The 21,424-nt window shown below is 39.5% G+C and overlaps 2 protein-coding genes across 4 annotated transcripts in view; one reads left to right on the plus strand and one right to left on the minus strand.

The window, feature by feature from the left end:
• Positions 1–3,622: 3,622 nt before the first annotated feature.
• Positions 3,623–18,319, plus strand: LOC137611760 (uncharacterized protein KIAA0040 homolog). 3 transcript variants are annotated; one of them, XM_068339851.1, is made up of 4 exons: positions 3,623–3,773; positions 7,070–7,196; positions 12,740–12,794; positions 13,285–18,319. In XM_068339851.1, the coding sequence occupies exon 4, from the start codon at positions 13,332–13,334 to the stop codon at positions 13,662–13,664; it is 333 nt and encodes a 110-aa protein (XP_068195952.1). In that variant the 5' UTR covers positions 3,623–3,773; positions 7,070–7,196; positions 12,740–12,794; positions 13,285–13,331; the 3' UTR covers positions 13,665–18,319. The 3 variants fall into 3 exon arrangements, with proteins under 3 accessions (XP_068195952.1, XP_068195953.1, XP_068195955.1); XM_068339852.1 differs by lacking the exon at positions 7,070–7,196; XM_068339854.1 differs by lacking the exon at positions 7,070–7,196 and having other exon boundaries at positions 12,740–18,319.
• A 20-nt stretch (positions 18,320–18,339) lies between these two features.
• Positions 18,340–21,424, minus strand: part of tnn (tenascin N) — a 44,871-nt gene continuing 41,786 nt past the window's right edge. Inside the window, exon 19 of the mRNA XM_068340972.1 lies at positions 18,340–20,531. Coding sequence (XP_068197073.1) covers positions 20,385–20,531 — 147 coding nt within the window. The 3' untranslated portion in view covers positions 18,340–20,384. The remainder of the gene's footprint in view (positions 20,532–21,424) is intronic.

A 21,424-nucleotide genomic window follows, 5' to 3' on the forward strand; every position in this document is an offset into this window, starting at 1 on the left:
ACACAGTGGGCTCAGCGCATGAGATTCACCTGTAGGAATAAACCCATATTGTAAGTAGGACTCCTCACTTTATCTTTTAAAAGTAGATTTTGTGTTCTTGGAAGTGTAGGCTCTTCTGTTTCCTCATCGGGCCTTTTCCCCTTTCCAAAGAATCTCCCCCAAGATGTTTTTTTTACTCACTTTTTCTTGTGGGCTTAATTTTGAGGGTAACGACAAGTAACCTGTCACGTGACCAAGACCTGTCAATGTCATTCCGCACATAAATCACTTTTCAAACTAAAACATCGTTAGACTGATAATCAATGAAAAAAAGAAAAATTCAAACGTTCTGTGTGTCCTAATGGCCCACGACCCGGTACCTAATGGCCCAGTGGTTGGACACTGCTACTTTAAACAGTCTATAAGAGTGTGTGAAAAGATAACACAGATAAAGGGTGGTTTAATATCAGTATGTGGAGGGTCCATAAACATTAAAATTATCATAAATATTAAAATAAATATTTTTCGTTATTGTGGGTGGTTGCTGGAATACATTAACCATTTCTCTATCTGTGGTGGCGGCACGGTGGAGTAGTGGTTAGCACTGCTGCCTCACAGCAAGAAGGTCAAGGGTTCAAACCCCATCATTTCCAACGTGGCCTTTCTGTGAAGAGTTTGCATGTTCTCTCTGTGTCTGAATGGGTTTTCTCCGGGTTCTCCGGTTTCCCCTTATTATCAGGAAAAACATGCATCTAAGGAATATTAGGTCAGGTTGGCCCGTAGTGGCGGCGCACCCAGGGTGCAGCGGCTCTAGACCGACCTTCCATCTGGCCTTTCAATTTCATTGTACCAGCCCTGTGTATAATGACAAATAAAGATATTTGTCTTTGTCATAAATCATGGTCATTGCTGTCGATTTTGTTCTGTGACATAGTTGTGTGACATCTATAAAGGTGAAGCCGCAGGGTCTTCTGTGCGAGTGACAATAAAAGGATAAGAGCTGATGCCTCTTCAAAAGTGATGGCTTTTGTCCAATTTGAGTGATGTTATAAACACCTCAGTCCTGAACGCTACATTAGTGGCAGTGGTGGAAGCCACTTACAGTATTATGGGATGTATTAATGGAAGTTTGACTAAGTAGGACATCACTGAGGGCCTAGGTGTAAAATGCATGGCCCACCACCGGGCTAACATGTATCTCATTTTGCTTTGCAGTACTGTGAAACATTTACAATATATCAGAAAAAAGAGGAACTTAGAAAATCCCAAAACTGATCCATGGTTTATGCAGTAGAAAAGTCAAACCTCTGTTTCTCAAAAGCCAAGAACAGATTGTTTAATATACTCGATCCAGAAAACTGTGTGTCATATGCTAACAACGACTGTATTACACAATTACATTTTAAAATAGCTGAGTTTGACTTCATGGATAGAATCATTTGCCCTTTTAAAAGCCTTTGGTTTACATGCCAACCAACAGTTCTTCAATAATGTCTTTTCCTTAGAGCAAGAAGCACTGCCTTATATAGAGGGATCAGGTCTGTCCTGCCGTGCTCTCTGGCTGCTTTCACAACACTGAGTCCAAACATTTTGTAGCTGTGAATCACTGCTAACATTTGTCTCTTGGGAAGAAGGGTTTTATTAGCAGCCTATTTCTGGAAACCTGTCTAGAGTCCACTAGAGCAAATGTTTAGTAACTTTTCTTTTCATATTCGAGAACTCTGTCACAGCGTGGGGCTCATTTTCAGTCATATTTCAACTAAAGTGATTTCTAGTGCCCTTTTGCACGGTCACATGAATTCCACAAGGGCTTCCTTAAAGCTGCTTGTCACGTCATAGTCGCTTTTTATGCTGCCGTGCTTGCATGAACGGTGATCCAGTGCTCAGTGGTCTTTCCTTCTATTTGTTCAGCTACACATTGGAGTTGACCTTTACTGAGAAGAGGTATCAATGAACCCGATGGGTGCCACACCTGTTATAGTATAGTGTCAAAAAGGTGTAAATTGGTAGCGTGGTTTCCAAGTTAAACATAAGTTATCCTCAGAGGAAAGTTAAGGTACAATAGGATCCTTATATGTACCATAAAAGCGGAATAAAGTCTGTATCATGGAGCTATGAATTATACTGTTTGCCTCATTATGCCTTCATCCAGGAACCAAAACCTATTTGTCTTGCAACAGTCACTGCAGCCTCATGTTTTGGAGTTACAACAGACCATGGTAAGAGGCATTGTCACAGCAAGATCTCAGCGCCTCTTAAAATTGTTTCTTGTGTCTTCTCCTTAGCTAAAAGCAGACAAAGTTGGATATTTTTCAATGACACCTGAACATATGAAAGTGTGTGTGTGTGTGTGTGTGTGTGCGTGCGTGCGTGCGTGCGTGAGTGCGTGTGTGCGCGCGTGCGTGCGTGCGTGTGTGTGTGTCTATGGAAGATTTATGCTTATGCTAAACATGCACAAGCAGGTTGAATATATGCCGCAATCATTTCCATATAAACTACAGTAAAGAAGGATTTCCATCAAGGGGGAAGTGCTGCTAACACTATGATTAATCAGCTGTTGCAAGGATGTGTCTGTGTATCATAGCGCCTCAAAAGCATCTGTGATATAGCTTCACCACATGCCCTGCCTGTCAGACAGCTCTATCTGTGTTAGCGGTGTGTCTGTGTGTGGGGGGGGGGGGCATAGCTGCTATTTGTCTAAGATGGATCAGACGTACCTGAGCCTACGTGCCCTGTCACCATGAAATAACGCTCCACTTGTAGAGTCAGTCAGATGGCCTTGTTTTCAAGATTATTGCCTGAATCACTATCAAATGTTTGCATCTACAGGAGCTGTGGCAGTTTTCTCATGCCAGTGGGGATCTCTTTAGATGAAGGGTACAGAGTATTCACAACTTAAGGAAGAATCAAATGTGAGATTCCTCTTTTTCCTTTTTTTCTGTGTTATTCAGTAGCTGAATTTGGAAACCAATTTTATAAAAGAAACAGCAGAGTAGGAAACATATATAAAAAATATTTTTAAGGGAAATTCAGTTGACCTACCTGGTATGAGTTCATATTTCAGGCTTACTGTACAGTATGTTCACATTAACCCACCCCTTGAAGGAGCGGATAGTTAATAGACTCTGTTTCCTTTCAGCGACTTGAATAAAAATCCTCTTTTGCTCGACTGAACTGAGTGTGCATCAACTGCCAAAGGCGTATTAAAAGTATGTGTGTGTGTGTCTATGTGACTTGTGAGTGTGTGTGTGTGTGTGTGCGTGCACGTGAGTGCGTGCGTGCGTGTGTGCGTGCTTGTGTGTGCATGCTTGTGTGACCTCTTTCATATCTCGCTCGTATTTAAATGTCACCTAGAAGTAATCACAACACAGTTTTTCTGTGTTTCAGTTTGCTTAAGTTTCCTTTGCTGCCTGACATCACTCTGGGCTTGTATGAGTAAAGTAAAGCAACCACAAGAATCCAGTTCACAGGGCAGGAAACACACAAGCACAGACAGAGGGCCCATTCTTACACAAAGTGGGCAGGTTCAGTGACGTGACCCAAACACTTACTCAGTGAGAGGGGAGGAGGGCGAAGAGGAGGGGGGGAGCAGGAGGAGGGGGAGGAGGAGGACGGGAAACAAGGGCAGAGAGGGAAACAGGAACAGAAAGTGAAGACTTGTCAAGATGTCTGGGTGTGGGGGACCAGAGGAGAGCAAACCCGTGATGCAAAAACAGAACCAACAGATGTTTTAGCAGCTGACTGGATTAGACAGGAGCAGAGAGCTGACCTGACACTTCACAAGTGCCTGAGGGGTAAGATGCTGCTTTCAAAGAGATCCTCAGTGCCAGCAGCTTAGAACGCTATGAACTTGTTCTGAGTGATTTATATAGGCTATTAATGCTTTTGCTGTGTGACTGTGAGGGAAACAGAGGCCAAATTGCTACTACCATGCAAAAACTCCTTTAGAAAATGTATTTTGGATTTGACAGGATGTTTAATAAGTTATAGTTACAAGCTGAAGCATATTCCTCCCTTTGAGTGCTTTGAACATTAGTGGAAAAAGCTTTGCTGGTGTTACTTCTTCTATTGTTATTTTCAAATTTCATTTTAATGCAGAATGAGAAACAAATTAACACTACCATTTGTTGTCATTCAACATGTCTACATTTACTGCATCAACCCAAGAGAAAAAAGAAGTACAGAACAAACTTGCCTTAAATCTAAAGTGAGGACGACCCAAATCCGTCGTTTGATGGGGATAGATCTAGATAAAGCAATCATGCTCAAGTTTTAGGTTTGTTTTTTTTAAATAGTGAGATTAAAGGGGGCTGATGGACCTCGGTGGTTATATGTGCTCTGATCAGTACCATTCTATTTGATGACAGTAGTAGGAGTTTCATATGAAAGTTTTTTTCCTCCTGCTCTGACTGTAAGAATGTCCTCCAATATGTCATCAGTGATTCAGGCCTAGTTGAAACAAGTCTGAACTGTGCTGGGATTATGTAGTCACTCACTGGAGAACTGCTCTCCTCCTATGTTGGCCTCAATGATTATGCAGTTAATAATCCAAAATAGCTCCTGTCATTTCCTGTGGCTTTCATAGTTATTGCTACTTGGTTCAAGTCAAATCTAATGGGTCTAAATGCTTGATACTGACAAATAAATGAGGAATCTGTTCTGACTTCCATGCCTTGGTGTGAGTCATTAAATATATGTTCTGCACCCTCTGTCACAAGCTTGTCTTTTAGGTCACACATCTTTCTTAAAAAGCAGCAGGGGCTAACTATGTGGAATTGTAACATTTTTCTCAGGCCCTTCCTGGCTTTGTGCTGCCCAGCTTAGGGCTTTTCCTGGATTTGAATAGTTCCAAGAGAGCACAATTGATGAAAATGCAAAGTACCTCATCAAATTCTTGGAATGGCCTTCCAATGAAATTATCACAGTATAATAGTACATGCACACGCACACACACACACACACACACACACACACACACACACACACACACACACACACACACACATACTGTATATATATACAGTATATATATATATATATATACATATATATATATATATATACTGTATACACAACCACATATATGTATATTCTATATACTGTATATGCAGTATATACCGTATATATTCTATATATTGTATATACAGTATATATATATATAGTATATACAGTATATATACAGTATATACAGTATATACAGTATATATATATATATATATATATGTGTGTGTGTGTGTGTGTGTGTGTGTGTGTGTGTGTGTGTGTGTGTGTGTGTGTGTGTGTGTGTGTGTGTGCGTGTGTGTGTGTTTTAGTCAAAGCACACATCATGTTGTGTATAGGCCCCTGAAACACAACACACTAAGAGCCTGTAGGCATGCTATTAGTCCAAGCAGTACAGGGGAGACAGAGTGGCTGGTCGCGACTTCGGGGTGCACCCCAAATGAGCAGCTTGCAGGCAGGGATGGTGCCTTGCTCAAGCGCCTCGGCAGTGTCTTTTAGGTGAGCTGACACCTCCCACAGTTAGCTGAAACTTTGAGGATGTCTGGCGGGAGCAGGAATTAAAAACCACTGAGGTATGGGCAATGTCTGCACATAAGGCACCCGCTCTACTGCTGAGCCACTGCTGCCCCAGACATGATCCAGAGTTATAAAATAACCCCAATATAACTGTTGCTGATCGACCTTGTTGTCTTGTCAACATACAGTGTTTAACACCATCTATTATTGCATAATACAGTGATCACTCGTTCCTCGTGGTTAACGCTTTCCAGGACCACCCGCAAATAACAAAATTCTGTAATATTGCAACAAACTATTTATTTTATTATTTACTGTAATTTAAACGTTTAAGAACCTACCCCATACAAATATTAAACCACGTCATATCTGTATTACCTTTTTCCACACTCTTATATATTATTCAAAGCACTTTGAAGTATTTCTTTAATACACTGAAGTGCGCTGCGTTCCGTGAGTCTGGAAACGCAGCGCACTTCCGGATGCTGTCAGCCAATAGAATGCGTGTACGGTATCATGTGACTACCTACTAAAACTCTGCAATGATGTGAAGCCGTGCATCTTGAAGCGCGAATGCGCGAGGGATTACTCTACTGCAACATGATTCCTGTCATATGTCAAATACCACTGTCATGTGGTATACAAACCTGCTAAACTGTAATTAACATGCTCACAAAATGAAAACAAACACTGATGATGTCAGTTTTTTTTCATACTTCCTTTCTGTTTACCATTGTTTGGCATAACACATTTCCTGTTTAGAGACACATCACAATGACAACAGATAATGACTTTACCAGCATCAGTTGTGTTTTTCATGCAGCTGGTTTCCACTTCTGTGATCCTGCCTCCGTGTCCCTCCTTGCAGACATGTTGTTTGGTGATTCTGGCCTTTCATGTTGACAGTGTTTTCGTAATGTCAGGAATATCAGAGTGCACACACAGGTGGTGCCACTGCTCAGCCAAGCTCTTATAAACAGCATGTACTAACCACAGGGAAAACAATCGAGAACGTCCCCTGACACCCCTGAATTCAAAATTTTACATGCGGCATGGGTAGTGCTGTCACCTCACAACACGGTGGGTCTGGGTTCGAGTCCCGCTCTGTGCGGAGTTTGCATGTTCTCCCTGTGTCTGCGTGGGTTCTCTCCGGCTTCCTCCCACCTCCAAAAGCATGCGCTTCAGGTTGATTGGCCAGTCCTAAAATTTCCCGTAGGAGTGAGTGTGTGTGTGCATGGTTGTTTGTCTTTGTGTGTGGCTCCGCAGTGTACTGGCGTCGAGCCCCGAGTGTCCCCCGCCTCACGCCCTGTTCCAGCTGAGATAGGCTCCAGATCCATGTGACCCGCTTCGGCGGATGAAGCGGCAGAAAATGAATGAATGAACCCTGACTTAGTACTTTCATAGATCTAGGTCTTACTCACACTGGCCTTCTCCCTTCTCTTATCTGGTTCCTGAGTGTACAAAAGTTGAAATCTGACCTTGACCTAGTTTTCTCAGGGTCAGGGTAATCATCTCTTTGTCATCCCTTGTGCCGCCCGAGTAATGTGCTTTTGTTTCTCCTTTCTATCTGCAGCGGTTGCAAAGATATTTGGTGGACTAACTAACGGATGAACGAACGAACGGACGGACACTGACAATCACAATCCATCACCGGTTTGAAGTGGGATGTAATAATACAATGGATACACTGTGGTTTAAAGGCGAGTTTCAGAATGTGGCAATTTTAATGAAAAATAAAATGTGAACATATGTGTGTTCCTGCTTTTCACAGGCAGATTTTCACACGTCAGTATCATGATAACAATAGAATGATACATTTCAGTAAGACCCCTCACAGGCTTCAATATACAGTATATATGAGTTCCAAATGACAATGTGGATGTGATCTGCAATTAGACAGGTGTCCAGATATCACAGCAGAACATCAATTCTGGTTTATCAGGGAGACTTTATCATCCAGACTACGTGTGGACATTATACAAGCAGGGCACACAGTAGGTGATAGCTGAAAATGTAAATCTCAGTTAGGTAGTGCAGCAGCAGGGAGAAGCTGTTGTTGAGTGAGGAGGTGTTAAGCATTTTGCCAAGTATTGCTTTGTAAACAGAAATATAGAAAATGCTTCTGTCTCCTCAGGCTTAATGAATACACTGACTGTATGTGTGTGGCACAGTGAAGTGGATATAAGTAGCTATAGAGAACAGAGCATTTGGAGAGGAAAGCGCAGTGAAGGTAGCATACATTTGAACAATGATTGAGGAGTTGAGAAGGTTTGGTTTCTTTTCTGAGGTCTGAATATGCTCTGCAAAGATACGAAAGGTGCCTGATGACAAGAAAAATCAAATGTATTCATAAATGTATATTGTGTTCATTATATAACTTAAATTAATGAATTATTATATTTAGGCATTTTTCAACAATAGTGGATGTAGACTTACTCTTTCTTCTACAGTGACACAACAGTTCCCCACAAGCAAAAACATGGAAAAAATGATGAGGAAAAACTACCGTTAACAAGCAGAAACCATCAACACTTCTAGTTACAAGGCGGGTGGCCCTCTGCTTTGATTGGTTGAGGCAAGATAGAGAGAGAGAAAGATGTGGAGAAAGAGAAAGATTTGATTGATTGTTTTTTTGGGCGGCAAGGTAACGCGGTGGTTAGTGCTGTCGCCTCACAACACGGCGGGTCCAGGTTCGAGTCCCACTCTGTGTGGAGTTTGCATGCTCTCCCCGTGTCCACGTGGGTTCTCTCCGGGTTCTCTGGCTTCCTCCCACCTCCAAAAGCATACGCTTCAGGTTGATTGGCCAGTCCCAAATTGCCCGTAGGAGTGTGTGTGTGCATGTTTGAATGTTTTTTGTATGTGGCTCCACTGTGCTCTGGCATCATGCCCGGAGTGACCCCCGCCTCACGCCCTATGCCAACTGGGATAGGCTCCAGCTCCCCGTGACCCGCTATGGCGGATACAGTACATGACAATGAATGAAAGAATGAATGAATGATTTTTAAAATCACATTTATTCATAAAGTCGATGTTACAGGCTAGTCACATTGACACAAAAAACAAGAGACACACTTCAGAAACACATTATATGAAATGTATAAGCCAAAAATAGGTGAATAAAACCAAACACTGACTGAACACAAGTTCCTCATTTAACACGGAACATAAGACACCTTTGCCACACCATAGGTTCGTAAAAGGGTCAGAAATCATTCATAGCTCTGAAATAGTTAAAATTGCTTCCAATTAACTTCATTTTCCACGGTGCTATGTGTTTCCTGGACAAATTAAACATTTTTTAACATTTATTAACCCTTAGAGCTCTGACCTATTTCGGCAGTTTTTTGGCACATTTGATATTTGTCTTGATGTACCGCATTAAAAATGATTTAACATACCCATGCTTGGTATGTTTATCTTCAGCACAGCTTCAGCTATATGAAGAGATAGTTGTTATTTCCATATAACTTACTATATTGACACATTGGGGCAAAATAGATACACAGTCAAATTCGAAAATGGAAAAATTGTATTTTTTTGCACGTAAAAACCAAAAACATGCTCATCAAATTGATTTTGAACTCCAAAAAGGTTGCCATGGGCTTCTAACATAACTATATACAGTTTGTGTCACTTGTGCCACTCTTCAAAGGAGTTTTTCTAATTAAAGCTAAAGTCCCACTAAAAAGCATGAATCACGAGACATGATGGATCACGTGAATACATGAATTCCCGCTTGTACAATGGCGACTACATTGACAGAAATACGGTGTCTGCCATCTGATTAGACCAATAAAAGAAGCCATTTGAACCGCTTGTCTTAGATCAAATGTAAACAATCATATCTCCAGTTTTCCGGGGTCAATTGGCCCCAAATAAAAACTGGAAAACAGTTTCACATCTATACTGTTGCGTAAACATGCGCAAAGCAATCCACGTGACAGACTTTATTTGTTAAAAATGGTTTAAAAACATCTGATCATGGGAGCGCGATCATAGGGCTCTTCTTTTCTTTTGGCTTTTCCCTTCAGGGGTCGCCAAAGCGAATCAATTGCCTCCATCTAACCCTGTCTTCTGCATCAAAGGGCTACTAGGGTAAAACTAAAAACAGAGGATCTTTTCTCCATGTCCCTCGCTCCATTAATGTTCAGTGTGCCTATTTTAAAATTGCACATTTAAAAAATGGTGCTAAAAACAAACAAGTACTTAAAACCCAGGTTTAAAAAGGCAGACAAAATTTAAAAACAACTATTCGTGAGCCACAACCACGTTTTTTACTTTTGCCATTAATTTCTTAAATCTAAAAACTTCTTTCTCAGTAAAAACTGGTTGCTCACTTCCTTCTGGGTTATGTAAATAAAAACATGATATTTAAAAGCATGTTGAGGTCAGGAAAGAAATTTTCCACTTTAACCGTCAGTCCTGTCTCATGCAGGATTTTTTTTTTATCTTTTGTGAATCATATTTTTTGTTTATGGCTTCTTTTAGACTGCTTTCATTTTCACTGTCAGAGCTACTTGAATAAATCGGTTTCTTTTTATTTACTTTCTCAGCAACTATTTTACCTTTACTATTTCTTGTATCTTAGTTTTTTTCTTTTTGAAGCTATTTTAAAAAAAAAATCCTCATCCATTATCATGTCCTCTTCCTCCTCCTCCTCCAGTAGATTATCCGTGCTTTGTGTGTCGGTTACCTGTGTTCCGCGTGTTACTCTATGGCTCCGGGTTGGTAATTAGCAAGTCAGCAGGCGACGGGGTTGGAAACCATTGAGGTTGTGGAACAGGGATTGCAGCACTAGAAGCCGCTGCAGCCGCAAAAGAAGCGACGGGGCTTTTCCCAATTGTTGCGCAGTCCCAATTGTCGGCCGCACGACAACTACGGCTGCCGGTCTCAGCCATCTGGTCTAATGGCTGGTTCTCATCATTCTTCTCTGGACAGGGACGGATGAGATGTCTCTCCCTCCCGCACTTGAAGCACTTTATGGTCTCAGTAGTGACATGGACCGTGTAATAAAAGTTGTTCAGCTGTTCATCGGTCTTTTTAGGGACCATCAGAACTTGAGATGACATGTTTCAAGTGGGGTCTTTTGCAGCCGAGCCGGATCATTTTTATCGGAGACAGGAGTTGACCGTGTCGAGACAAGTCCTTCTCCACGACGGAGATGCATTCGATATAATCACCTTCTTAGCGGGGTTTGCCTGTGTGGACGGGACGAGGGTGAAGGTGCTCTGAGTCACTTCACCGCTCTCAACTACCTGGTTCACCTTTTCAACGCTGTCAAGGAATATCACCATCGCGCTGTTCATTCGGAAGGCTGACTTTATGCTGCCTTACCCGACCTTCTCTCCCACTGCTAGACTTACCTCTTCCATCGAGCAGCTGACTGTCGGTGCTAGCTAAAGGGCATGCCGATGCGTCAGCCTCTCGACCCCTGAGCTCACCGACATGTCGCCCCTGTGGGCTGCGAGATTGCCCCCTAATCCCCCCAATACACCCAAAAACTCCCAAACCTAACTGTGATTAAACTATATTAAAAGAAATGTGAATAAACATGAAAAATAAGCAAAAAACAGAATGGAAAACGCAAGAAGACGCCACACTCTCCTCTCACTTCCTCTCATGCCCTTTCCCAGCATGCACTATTTTTAGCAAGTGTCCAAATGCAATCTGGCTCTGTTCAGACTGGGCCACATTATCTGCCGATCTGACAGGTCACTGTACAAATGATGTTTGAGGTCATATAATTGGGACGGCGGCAACAACAACGACGAATATGAAGTATTGTAACATTTGCATATTGGCAATATCACTGTCTGGTAGAGGTGGAGAAAACCTCACATACACCAGACATCATCAATTTATTTTTCTGCTTTTTACCACTCTGTAAATGACATCATGGTCCGCCATAACCGATCGGATTGTTTGGAGCTGTTGAGACTGAAGACGCATTTGTCCATATCCGACACAAAACTACCTCCCGTACGTGGTTTAATTCTGTCCCGCAAATATCGGCTATCATGTGGTATGGGACTGTCCTGACTACAAACAAGACATGCAAAATCAATCTGGATGGGCTAAAAATTGGATATAGGCGACCAGTCTGAACAAGGCCAGTGTGAATAGTCAGCCCTAAAAATCGGATATGGAAGGATATCCGATATGACTGCAGTTTGAACGCAGCCTAAAAGATTAAATTTCTCAATTGCCTCTTAAGTCCATGTGCCATGTTTGAAGGTCCTTGTGATCAAATCAGATCTGATTCTGTTCTCTCTGAACCATCACTGACATTGCAAATGATGAACTGTTTAGCTTTAAGTGCTCAACTGTTGAGCAAATGAGCAGGAGTAAACTTAGCAGTCTCTGTACGGGTAAACCAATTTCACACATGAGATGCAACGCATGGCAACAGCCGCACCAAATAGATTTGGTCACCGCATGCAGGTGCATCCGCCACTCTTTCTCTACCACTCGGTCTGAGAAGCATCCACACGTGAGATGAAAATCTTCCTCCCTCCTGCATCAAGATTAAAAAGATTTTTCTAGCCTTGAGCTATAGAGAATCTAAAGAATATATATATAAGTCAAATTTGTTTTGATAACGTACAGTTTTTTAAAACTATTTAAAAGAATATTGCCTCAAGGGAACAATATGGTTTTAGATTGACATTTATTTTGCAGACCTGAAAACTAAACCTCTACTTTCTTTTCTAGGATAGCTGTTAAGAGGAGCTGTCATCCCAGGGACAGAGGAAAATGTTACAATCAGACATTTATATAAACTTAAAGTGCACCACATTTATCTTGGAATCATTAGCCAGGTATATTCAGAGTTATCCTGGAGAGGAGCTTCCATCCTATCTTCTTTCCTGATGCTGTGTTACAGTCTCCTCTCAGCGGGGCTCTTACAAAAATTGGTTACCTCCATCTCTGTCTAGCTTTTCCTAAAAATCTCCCTACATTCGTCCCCTCTATTTTCTCTCTCTCTGTCTTTGCATGTTCATCAGTTGGTCTCTGAAAGGGATTTGCCCTGAATCCAGAATGCTTTCTGTCCATTATTGATGAAGGGAAAGCTGGAAATCTGAAGCTGACATGGATGAGAGGGGGAAAAGTAGAGCAATTAAAGACAGACACAGAAAGATGAATTTGAAGAGAAAAGAAGGGCAGGGGAAAATGATCTCAGTTAGCAAAAAAAAAAAAAAAAAGAAGATTCCATGATCACGTTTCTCTCTTTTTTGATCCACAGACTCAAGCTGAAGCGCCTTTCCACATCTTGATTATACTGAACTAAAGCACAACTGGTAAGACTACAAGAGAAGACAGAGCAAGGGAACAGTAACTGGATAACAGCACAAACAAATTTAGTTGCAGTGCAGATTTGACCTTTTTCCTCCTTCATCAAGAACCTCAAAATAGGAGGATATTAAAAAAAAAACCTTCCAACAAACAAAGAAGCTTTTTGGTCTTTGGAATTTGTTTGAAGAATGCTTTATGTTTGCATTTAGCATAAACAAAACAATCCTGAGCACAAACTTGCCACATTAGTAGGTTGTGATGTGTTTTAGACAACTGTCTAAATCCTAATCTGTCCAGACATATCTGACCTGAAATTTGTTTTAATTCGAAGTCATATTACCACTTCATATATGTAAAACTTCATATAATATATCTTAATAGCTGGAGGTTTCATAAAGGAGATTTTAAGTAAGATAACAATTTCTTTAATTGTTTTAGCTTAATAGGCGAGTTTATAGTGTCACAAACTTGAAAGGATTTCTTAAATCTTTACAGCTTCTATACAGACCCGATTTAAAGCTTCAGCCCCCTATCTGAAAGCCATGGATGGTGAAACAAACAGAATCCAGGAATTTTTCCATCAGCTTTGGAGTTTTGTTGTAGACAAGCACAACCAGGGTGTCTACAATACCATCTGCCTGGGGGTCCTGTTGACTCTTCCCTTGCTGATCCTTTTCACAACGTTGATTGTGTGTTGTCACTGCTGCTGCTGTCGCCATGACTGCAGTTGTTGCTGCTGCTGCAAACGCAGAAAAGCAGCGATGAGGTCACAAACGAAGAAGAAAAAAAGTTCAGCCAGTGCTGAAGAAGACTTGTGGATTTCTGTCAAGACAGGACCGATGACACCTGACAGGGTCAACTTGACAATGGTGTAGGATGCCATTTGTCAGTTTGATATAGCTACTTCTGGCCTTGTTGGTTCGAAGGAGCTGATTGACATATTGGTTGGTGAACTGCAATTTGAGGTCCTAATTTTGGTGGTATGACCATCACTGGTTTCATGGAACCATAAGGGACTAGATTTGGACAGGATGTTGATGCCACATGAGTTATGTGTTGCTGCACTTCTACCTCCATTATTGGATCTGACTGAGAGGCTACAGACACAATGTGTTTTTAACTTGTCAATCAGTAAGTAGCCATGCTCTGAAGAATAACCTGCTTTTTAATTTATTTTATTACTATTTCACTAACTAATTTGCTAGATGGACGCCATGCTAAAAAAGACTTGAAACTAATAAGTAAAACCATAAAAACATTGGGAAACTGTTTACGTAGGTAATAAATTGAGTGAGAAGTGGTTTGATTTTTCTTGTAAGAATACAATGTAATTTTGCTTTGAAACCAGTGGAGTCACACACAGCTGTCCATTAGAAAGATTTCAGGTTTAAAGCATTGATGGATGGGTTTCATTTTTCTAATGGGAAGATTTTAAGATCACTTCTCCGCAGTGTTGGTGACAGAGTTTCAAATGTGTAAGTCCAACAGTCTTGGACTCAAAGGGGGCATTAGGCGTTGTTCAAAGTTATTCACATTGCAGTGGTCACATATTTGCTCTAACATACAAACAGGGTGCAAATGTGTGTGGACAGGGTTTACGACACATGAACATTTTAGTATGTGGCACAAATATGTGGAAGAAATATCAGATATCCGCAAAAGATTGTGTGTTACGTGGCATCTCCTGTGGCATAGACCACCAAGGCAGACACCTCACCGAAACCATTAAGGAAACACATTTAATTTAACTATGTTTTTTTGAAAAACACTCACTTAGCAAATTGTGAACTTATTTACAAAACTGCACTAGATTCATTTTTTAGATTGGCATTTTCATCATCATTAACCATCATGAATCAGATATGAATTGCTCCTAAATGTTGGAGTAAGTTAGGAGTAAGCCTTTATACAGTAATGAACCTATCACTCCCTCTTAGAATTGCCTTAGCACTACATTGTCTTCGGAAGTTCTTATTTTTACTCTTAGTCTTCTTTTGTTCTATTAATACAGGATTAAGTGTTTTCCCAATGATATCTTCTATGAACAACATAGGTTCTTGTCTGGGTTGGTGAGCTGTATTCTATAATGTGACCAAATGAAGCCTTGTGATTACAGTAACACAAACTGTATGCATTGTCAATCCTGTCTGCCACAGGAACCTATCACTTTGTTGCAGAAAACCATCTTTCACCTTTTGTTGCAGGTAATACAGTACCAACCCTTAAAACATTATACTTCATACCATCTACACACTGAATGATGACTTGACAACTATGGGTCATTTTTTAAACCTTGCTTCTGAGGTATCAAGTTAAGGTCCAAGAGTTCCACAGTGTGCATCTGTCAAAGTAATTGCAGTGATAAAAAAATTTCCTTTGTAAATAAATTTCCTCTGGACTTATTTGAACTTACTGTTTTGCTTTTTACTTTAATATTTTTCTTCAGGTTCGTCATGGAACTCCATTATAACAACCTGTTCCTCTTGACTGGAGTGGGGGGGGGGTAGGTAATTGGTCTGCTTTGCATAGGAGATTTAAATGACTCATGAAACAGCCCTTTTTATGGGAACACACACAGAGCCTAAAGCAGAAGCCCTGAGCTAACAGGGTTTAACAAAGGAAGTTAATAACCAAAGCGTTGATCATTATCATTATCTCTGACCAATGTTTTAGGATTGTCGAGTCAACTCACACAAAGGAAAGACGGCTGTAATGAGCATCAATAATATCGGCATGTACAGCAGCCTTTGGTTAAGTTAATTTGCATTTTCAAAGTTATGTAATCAAATTAGAGGTTTAAAGAGTACTCAAAGCAAGTTGAAATTCATCATATCACATCATATTTATTTTAAATATCAAATGAAAAAGACCCTAAAGATAAGCAGCTGATATGGGTTTTAGGTGGACTGTGCCTGAAGGCTCTTTTTTTTTTTAAGTGTCTGACATCTTAAAGCCCAATTAAGTAGAAGTATCTCAGCAGTATCATCATCTTCATGCATTAGCTTACTTTCACACTAAGTTGATGTTTTTGCTCTAGTGCTGTTGGGAAAAGGTTCAGACGGATAGAATTTCCACTGGGGGATTGGGATTTATTTTGATTCACATTTAAGAAAAAAAAACTGTACTTGTTGGTCCAATAAGGGCTGTTTTCAAAGAAATAATAGAGCAATATATTTTTGGCTGAATGTCTGAATGTGCTTTGTCCGATACATTTAAAATATGTTTCCCTTCATAATTATTACACATAATGACAAGCCTTAAATAATTTATTTTTTTTTTTTAAAAATGAGGAGAAAGCAAAAGTGAGGTAAGATTAAAGAATAGGTCAGGATTCCAAAAAATATTTCTTTACTTCTCAAGGATTAATAAGCAACTCGATATGAATGTAGCCACAATAAGCTGTCGGTTAGCTATGGTTGGCATGAAAATTGGAGACGGGGAAAAGACATCCTGCTCTCTCCAAATTATTTAATAAGTAAATATATAAAAATTAGTGAACGTGTTATATCTTGCTAGTGTTACATTGCATTGCATCATAACATCTTGCTTGTATTACCCTGTGATGATGGATAGTAACTAACTGCAGTTTTTTGAAGGTCACGGTTTTTCTTTTGACTGCATATCAATTTCACAATATTTATTTATTTGTCTCCCCACTGCACCCACTTACCAGCTGACTATCAATTTATGATCATTAGCATCATTTGCATTTACGTACATGAATCTTCCAATAACCTGTGAGTTGTATATAAGCCTTAACTCCACACTTGATAATTAATCTTTTCCATGAGGCTGATGGGAGAAAAAGCAGGAACATGAGACATGCGTATTCTCCTTTATTTTCCCTTTTTTAGTCTGCTGTGATCAGAAAAAACAAAGTTGTCATCTCTAAACAACAACTCTTCCACCATGTGTGATAGCATTGTGTTTTATTGTATCCAATTCTGGATGACATTTTATATACAGGACTAATTTTTGTTGTTTCACAGTTGAAGAAATGCTGAGGTGATTCTTCTTTTAATTATATGGATGGCTGGGCTTTGTTGTTAATGCTGAATCCATAATTCTTCCTGACATGTAGAGATGACATGATAAAGGAGAGTACAAGTGTGATATGACAGGGGCAGAAAAAAATATTGCTTTTAGCTTTGCAGAATCTCATCCTTTTATTTCTAATGTAAACTGAAGTTAAAGGAGCCTTACATTTTGACGTACAGTAAAATCATCTTTTTGTGTGAACGTCATATATTGCAAAGACATCTTCATTCACAGTGGGTGCTCAGACAATCTTACAATTACAGTGCGCCCTCACACATTCACACATCAACGCTTGCGATTTCACCTCATGGCGGATTTTTGGTAGGCAGTCACGTAATACCGTACACGCATTCTATTGGCTGACCGCATCTTGAAGTGCGCTACGTTCTGTGAGTCTCGGACTTACGTGAGACACAAAAGTGCTTTAAATAGTTGATAAGAGTGTGGGACAAGGTAATACAGATAGAAGGTGGTTTAATATCAGTATGGGGAGGGTCATAAACGTTTAAAGATAAATCGTTCGTCGCTTTATTGCGGAATTCGTTAATCGTGTGTGGTTCCTGGAAGGCATTACCCGCGAGGAACGAGGGCTCACTGTATTTGACTTTCATACAACTAATAAAAAGCTTTATTTTGAAATATAAGAAATATAAACCAAATAATTACTAAATTTGTTTGGACTACTAGCATATAACAAGATACACACTACAGATGGCTCAGAATTATTTAATTTCCCATTATGCTAACTTTTACTACAGTGAATCAGAGCAAATAAAACTGGGCTTTTATGGTATAAATGGCGTAAATAAAGAGAACTGAGCTGCTGAGTCACTCAAATTAATAGGCCTTCCTGCCTCCAGTGATTTTCATGAACATGCAATTCTCATCATCCTCTTAACGGCTATAGCGGAGCAATCTTTGATGCACAAAAATCGGTTTGGCTTGAAGACCAATTTGTTGTTCAGGGCTTCGATATGCATTTTGGGAAATGTGTTCAATAATGCAGATGCTCACTCTTAAGATCTGCCAAACCATTCTCCGCTTGTTTGTTTGCTTTACATGTTTTTTTAATCACAGTGTGTATAATACAATGTGTAAATATTGGATGGCACCTTGTTATATTGAGACCACGCAATAAATATGTAGTCATTATTTGATTTTTAAAAAAATCAACATTCATTTGAGAACATCCTTATTTTGTGAAAAGATAAAATAATGTTGTGGCATTGAATCACTTGAGAAAATGTAGTATTGATGTTTGATATTGATTATTGTTAGCTAATAAATCATTATTTTGAGATATTTTCATGTTCTTTTTGAGAAGGCTTATAATTAAGCTGAGACAGTACATGATTATTGTTAGATACCAAGTTTTTTGAGATACAAAATAATTATTATGGAATATTAAATCATTTTTGACAAATATTCTGCTTAAATCAACATTTCCTTATTCATTTTCTCAAGCAAACAACTCATTAAATTGAAAGACTATGCCATTTTTATTATGCAGGATGAACTAGAAGGTAAATACCCCAAGCAGCAAAAACTTGATGATGGTGTGGAAGAAGAAGAACAGATGACATCAAGGGACAAGCCCCTCCATAGGAGTTCTCTCATGGAAAATATCCGTCACTCTGAACCCGAGTTTCTACCCAAGTAACGCTGACAAAAACTATGTATATCTGTGAGCCCAAATACAATGTTGGGCAAAACCACCGGGAAACAGACAGAAGGAATGAAACAGAAAATCCTGCAACACCAATTTGAAATTTAGCATTTGCAGTACATGATGGAACCTCATGGAAATTCCATCTTAACTTTGTTGAACTGAACATGGCTTCAAACACTGGTCGTATGTGAGGCCTTTAATTAGGGCTTGCAACCCTAATTACAAAAAATGGTGACACAGTTTAGGACTTTATAAAAACAGAATACGTTTGCAAACACACTGTTTTTCTTCAATAATGGTGCACCTCATCGAGACTTTGACAACACTTCTTTCATATTCAAGGATCCTTGAATAAAGATCCTGGCAACTAGCTCTAAGTAGCCTTGGATTGGGTCATTATACCAAATGGAATAACTTGTTTTATTTGTCATTAGTTTTTTGTATCTCAAGTCTTAGTTAATCAACAAACCAACTAACCAAACACCCACAAACCTAACCAACCATCCAGTTAACAAGCCAACCTGTTATCCACCTACCCAAACAAACAAGCAACCAACCAACTAACCAACAAACCAACCAAAAATAAAACAAACAAAAAAATTGTTAAACAATGATTTACCTATACAACCAACTAACCAATAGACCAACAACTTACAAATCAACGAAAAATAACAGAAAAACCAACCAACAACCCACCAACCAACCAGCCTACCAACCAATATACCAACAACCCACCAACCAACCAGCCTACCAACCAACCAGCCTACCAACCAACCCATGAACCTGTAAGGAGAGGCAGCTCCAGTGCGTTTGTCTTCCAGAGGGAAAAGGATAGAGGCTGTTCCAGTGTTATAAAGAACAAGACACAAGGGTCTTTAGTGTGGTCAACATTTGGAGTGATGGGCAGAGGGACTGGCCCAGTGTGTTTGAAATTATGGAGACTTAATCAGGTCAAACAGAAGTTGCTTTTTTTTTTAAAATTATTATTATTATTATTATTACAGATTTAAGATTCAATTTTAAATAATCAAATATGTATTTATAAAATGTTATTGAATTTTTAGTAAGATGCACTTACAATTTTTACTACATGGTAACTGCTTCTTCTACCCTTTTTCTGTAATGTGCTGTGGTTTTCTGCAGTGTGTTTATGTATTTGTTTGCGTCGTGTTTCCAGTACATCCATTGTTATTTTCTGTTCATGTCCAGACCATTTCTTAAATGTTACTCGTGTGGTGTGTGTTCAACAATAATGTTCTTGATCTGCTTGTCTTTTGTCTATTAGGAGTGCATTCAGTTCTTCCGGCCATCAAAATATGTCTACACCTTAACAACTCAACGAGACAAAACACACAAATCAAAAAAAGTTCTTGATTAACATTTATGTTACTATGACAATACAAATATACACTTATGTTGCTACTTAAATTTGTCATAGGGCACAGAGAAAAGGATTATCACACAAAAAACTTGGCTGCTGCCCAGATGTAAAATAATATAAATTGTATCAGGAGAAAAGCTGTATTTCATTATTTCAACTCAATATTTTGTATTTCCCAGTTTAACTTGCATCTACTGTTCGCTGATTTATATTCACATTTTTATCATAACCGAGAGACTTACTAATGTTTAACTTCAGTTCACTTCAACACAAATTCAAGGAAATGTTTTTAGTTACCATTTTCCCATAGTGACAATACACACCAGGATTTCTGATAATGTTTTTTCCTGCATATAAACAGATAATAACTTACTATTCCTAATGAAAATCTCTCTCTTTGCCATAATATTCTCTGTGAATTATCTAGGAGTTCAGACACAGTTATGTGACCAAAGAAAATCCTACAAGTATGAATGTTTATATGGCAAGAAACATCTAGCTATGCCATCATTTCTCCTGTACGTTTATGGTTCTGCTTTTCCGGGTCATCAATGACCGTCTCTTCTTGCTGGACAAGGTTCCCACGGGTCGGATCTTCATCTCAGTGAAATCGAGGGATGTCAGGTGGCCCTTCCATGGTTTCCAGTTCACTCCCTGACAGTGAGAAGATGGATTGCGTGAGAAACAGATTGCAATAAAGAGAAGAAGATGAAGAGAAGAGGAGAAGCAAATCATGTTTTGAGGGCGAAAAGTGGGGCAAAAAACCGAATGAGAGAGAATTGGTCTTCCGAAATGACAGTCAGATTGACAAACACTAATAAAGTGGGCCCCTGTTCCTCGCGGGTAATGCGTTCAAGGAACCACACACGATTAACAAATTCCACGATAGAACGACTAACTATCTTATTATTTACGGTAATTTAAACGATTATGAACCCTCCCCATACTGATATTAAACCATCTTATATCTGTATTACCTTTCCCCCACTCTTATCGACTGTTTAAAGCACTTTTGTGTCTCACGTAAGTCTGAGACTCACGGAATATAGCGCACTTACGGATGCTGTCAGCCAATAGAATGCGCATACAGTATCACATGACTGCCTACCAAATATGAACGATGAGGGGAAGTCGCTGATGAGTTGATTAGCAAATGTGTGAGTACGCACTGTACATACCATTCCCTGGCTTCATTTTGTGCAACTGAACTTGTTTTGACTGTTATTGCATTTTGCCAACAAACATTGCAGGAGACACGTTCGGTTGTAATATTATGGATTAAATCTAGACAAGAGTAGAGATCTCCCCTGGCATTTCCTTCACTTCCACACTCTCTTAGACATAATAACTGTTGTTCTTACCCCTTCAGCTTAATTAAAAAAAACAACATAAAAAGCAAAAACACTGTTTTTAGCCGGAATGAGAAATATATTTTCTTATTGCTACTGATGTGATGGGCTGAAGTGAAAGCTTTTGAGATAGCTGCCTCCAAGTTAGTATGTTTGAAAAAATTTCCTTAATGAAGACTTAGAGTGGAAACACATTAA

This window comes from Antennarius striatus, chromosome 18 (assembly GCF_040054535.1).
Source record: "Antennarius striatus isolate MH-2024 chromosome 18, ASM4005453v1, whole genome shotgun sequence".
Taxonomy (NCBI): Eukaryota; Metazoa; Chordata; class Actinopteri; order Lophiiformes; family Antennariidae; genus Antennarius; species Antennarius striatus.

Bases quoted from the DNA above. Each gene is read 5' to 3' on its own strand.
- LOC137611760 (XM_068339851.1), top strand. From the start codon at position 13,332: ATGGATGGTGAAACAAACAGAATCCAGGAATTTTTCCATCAGCTTTGG.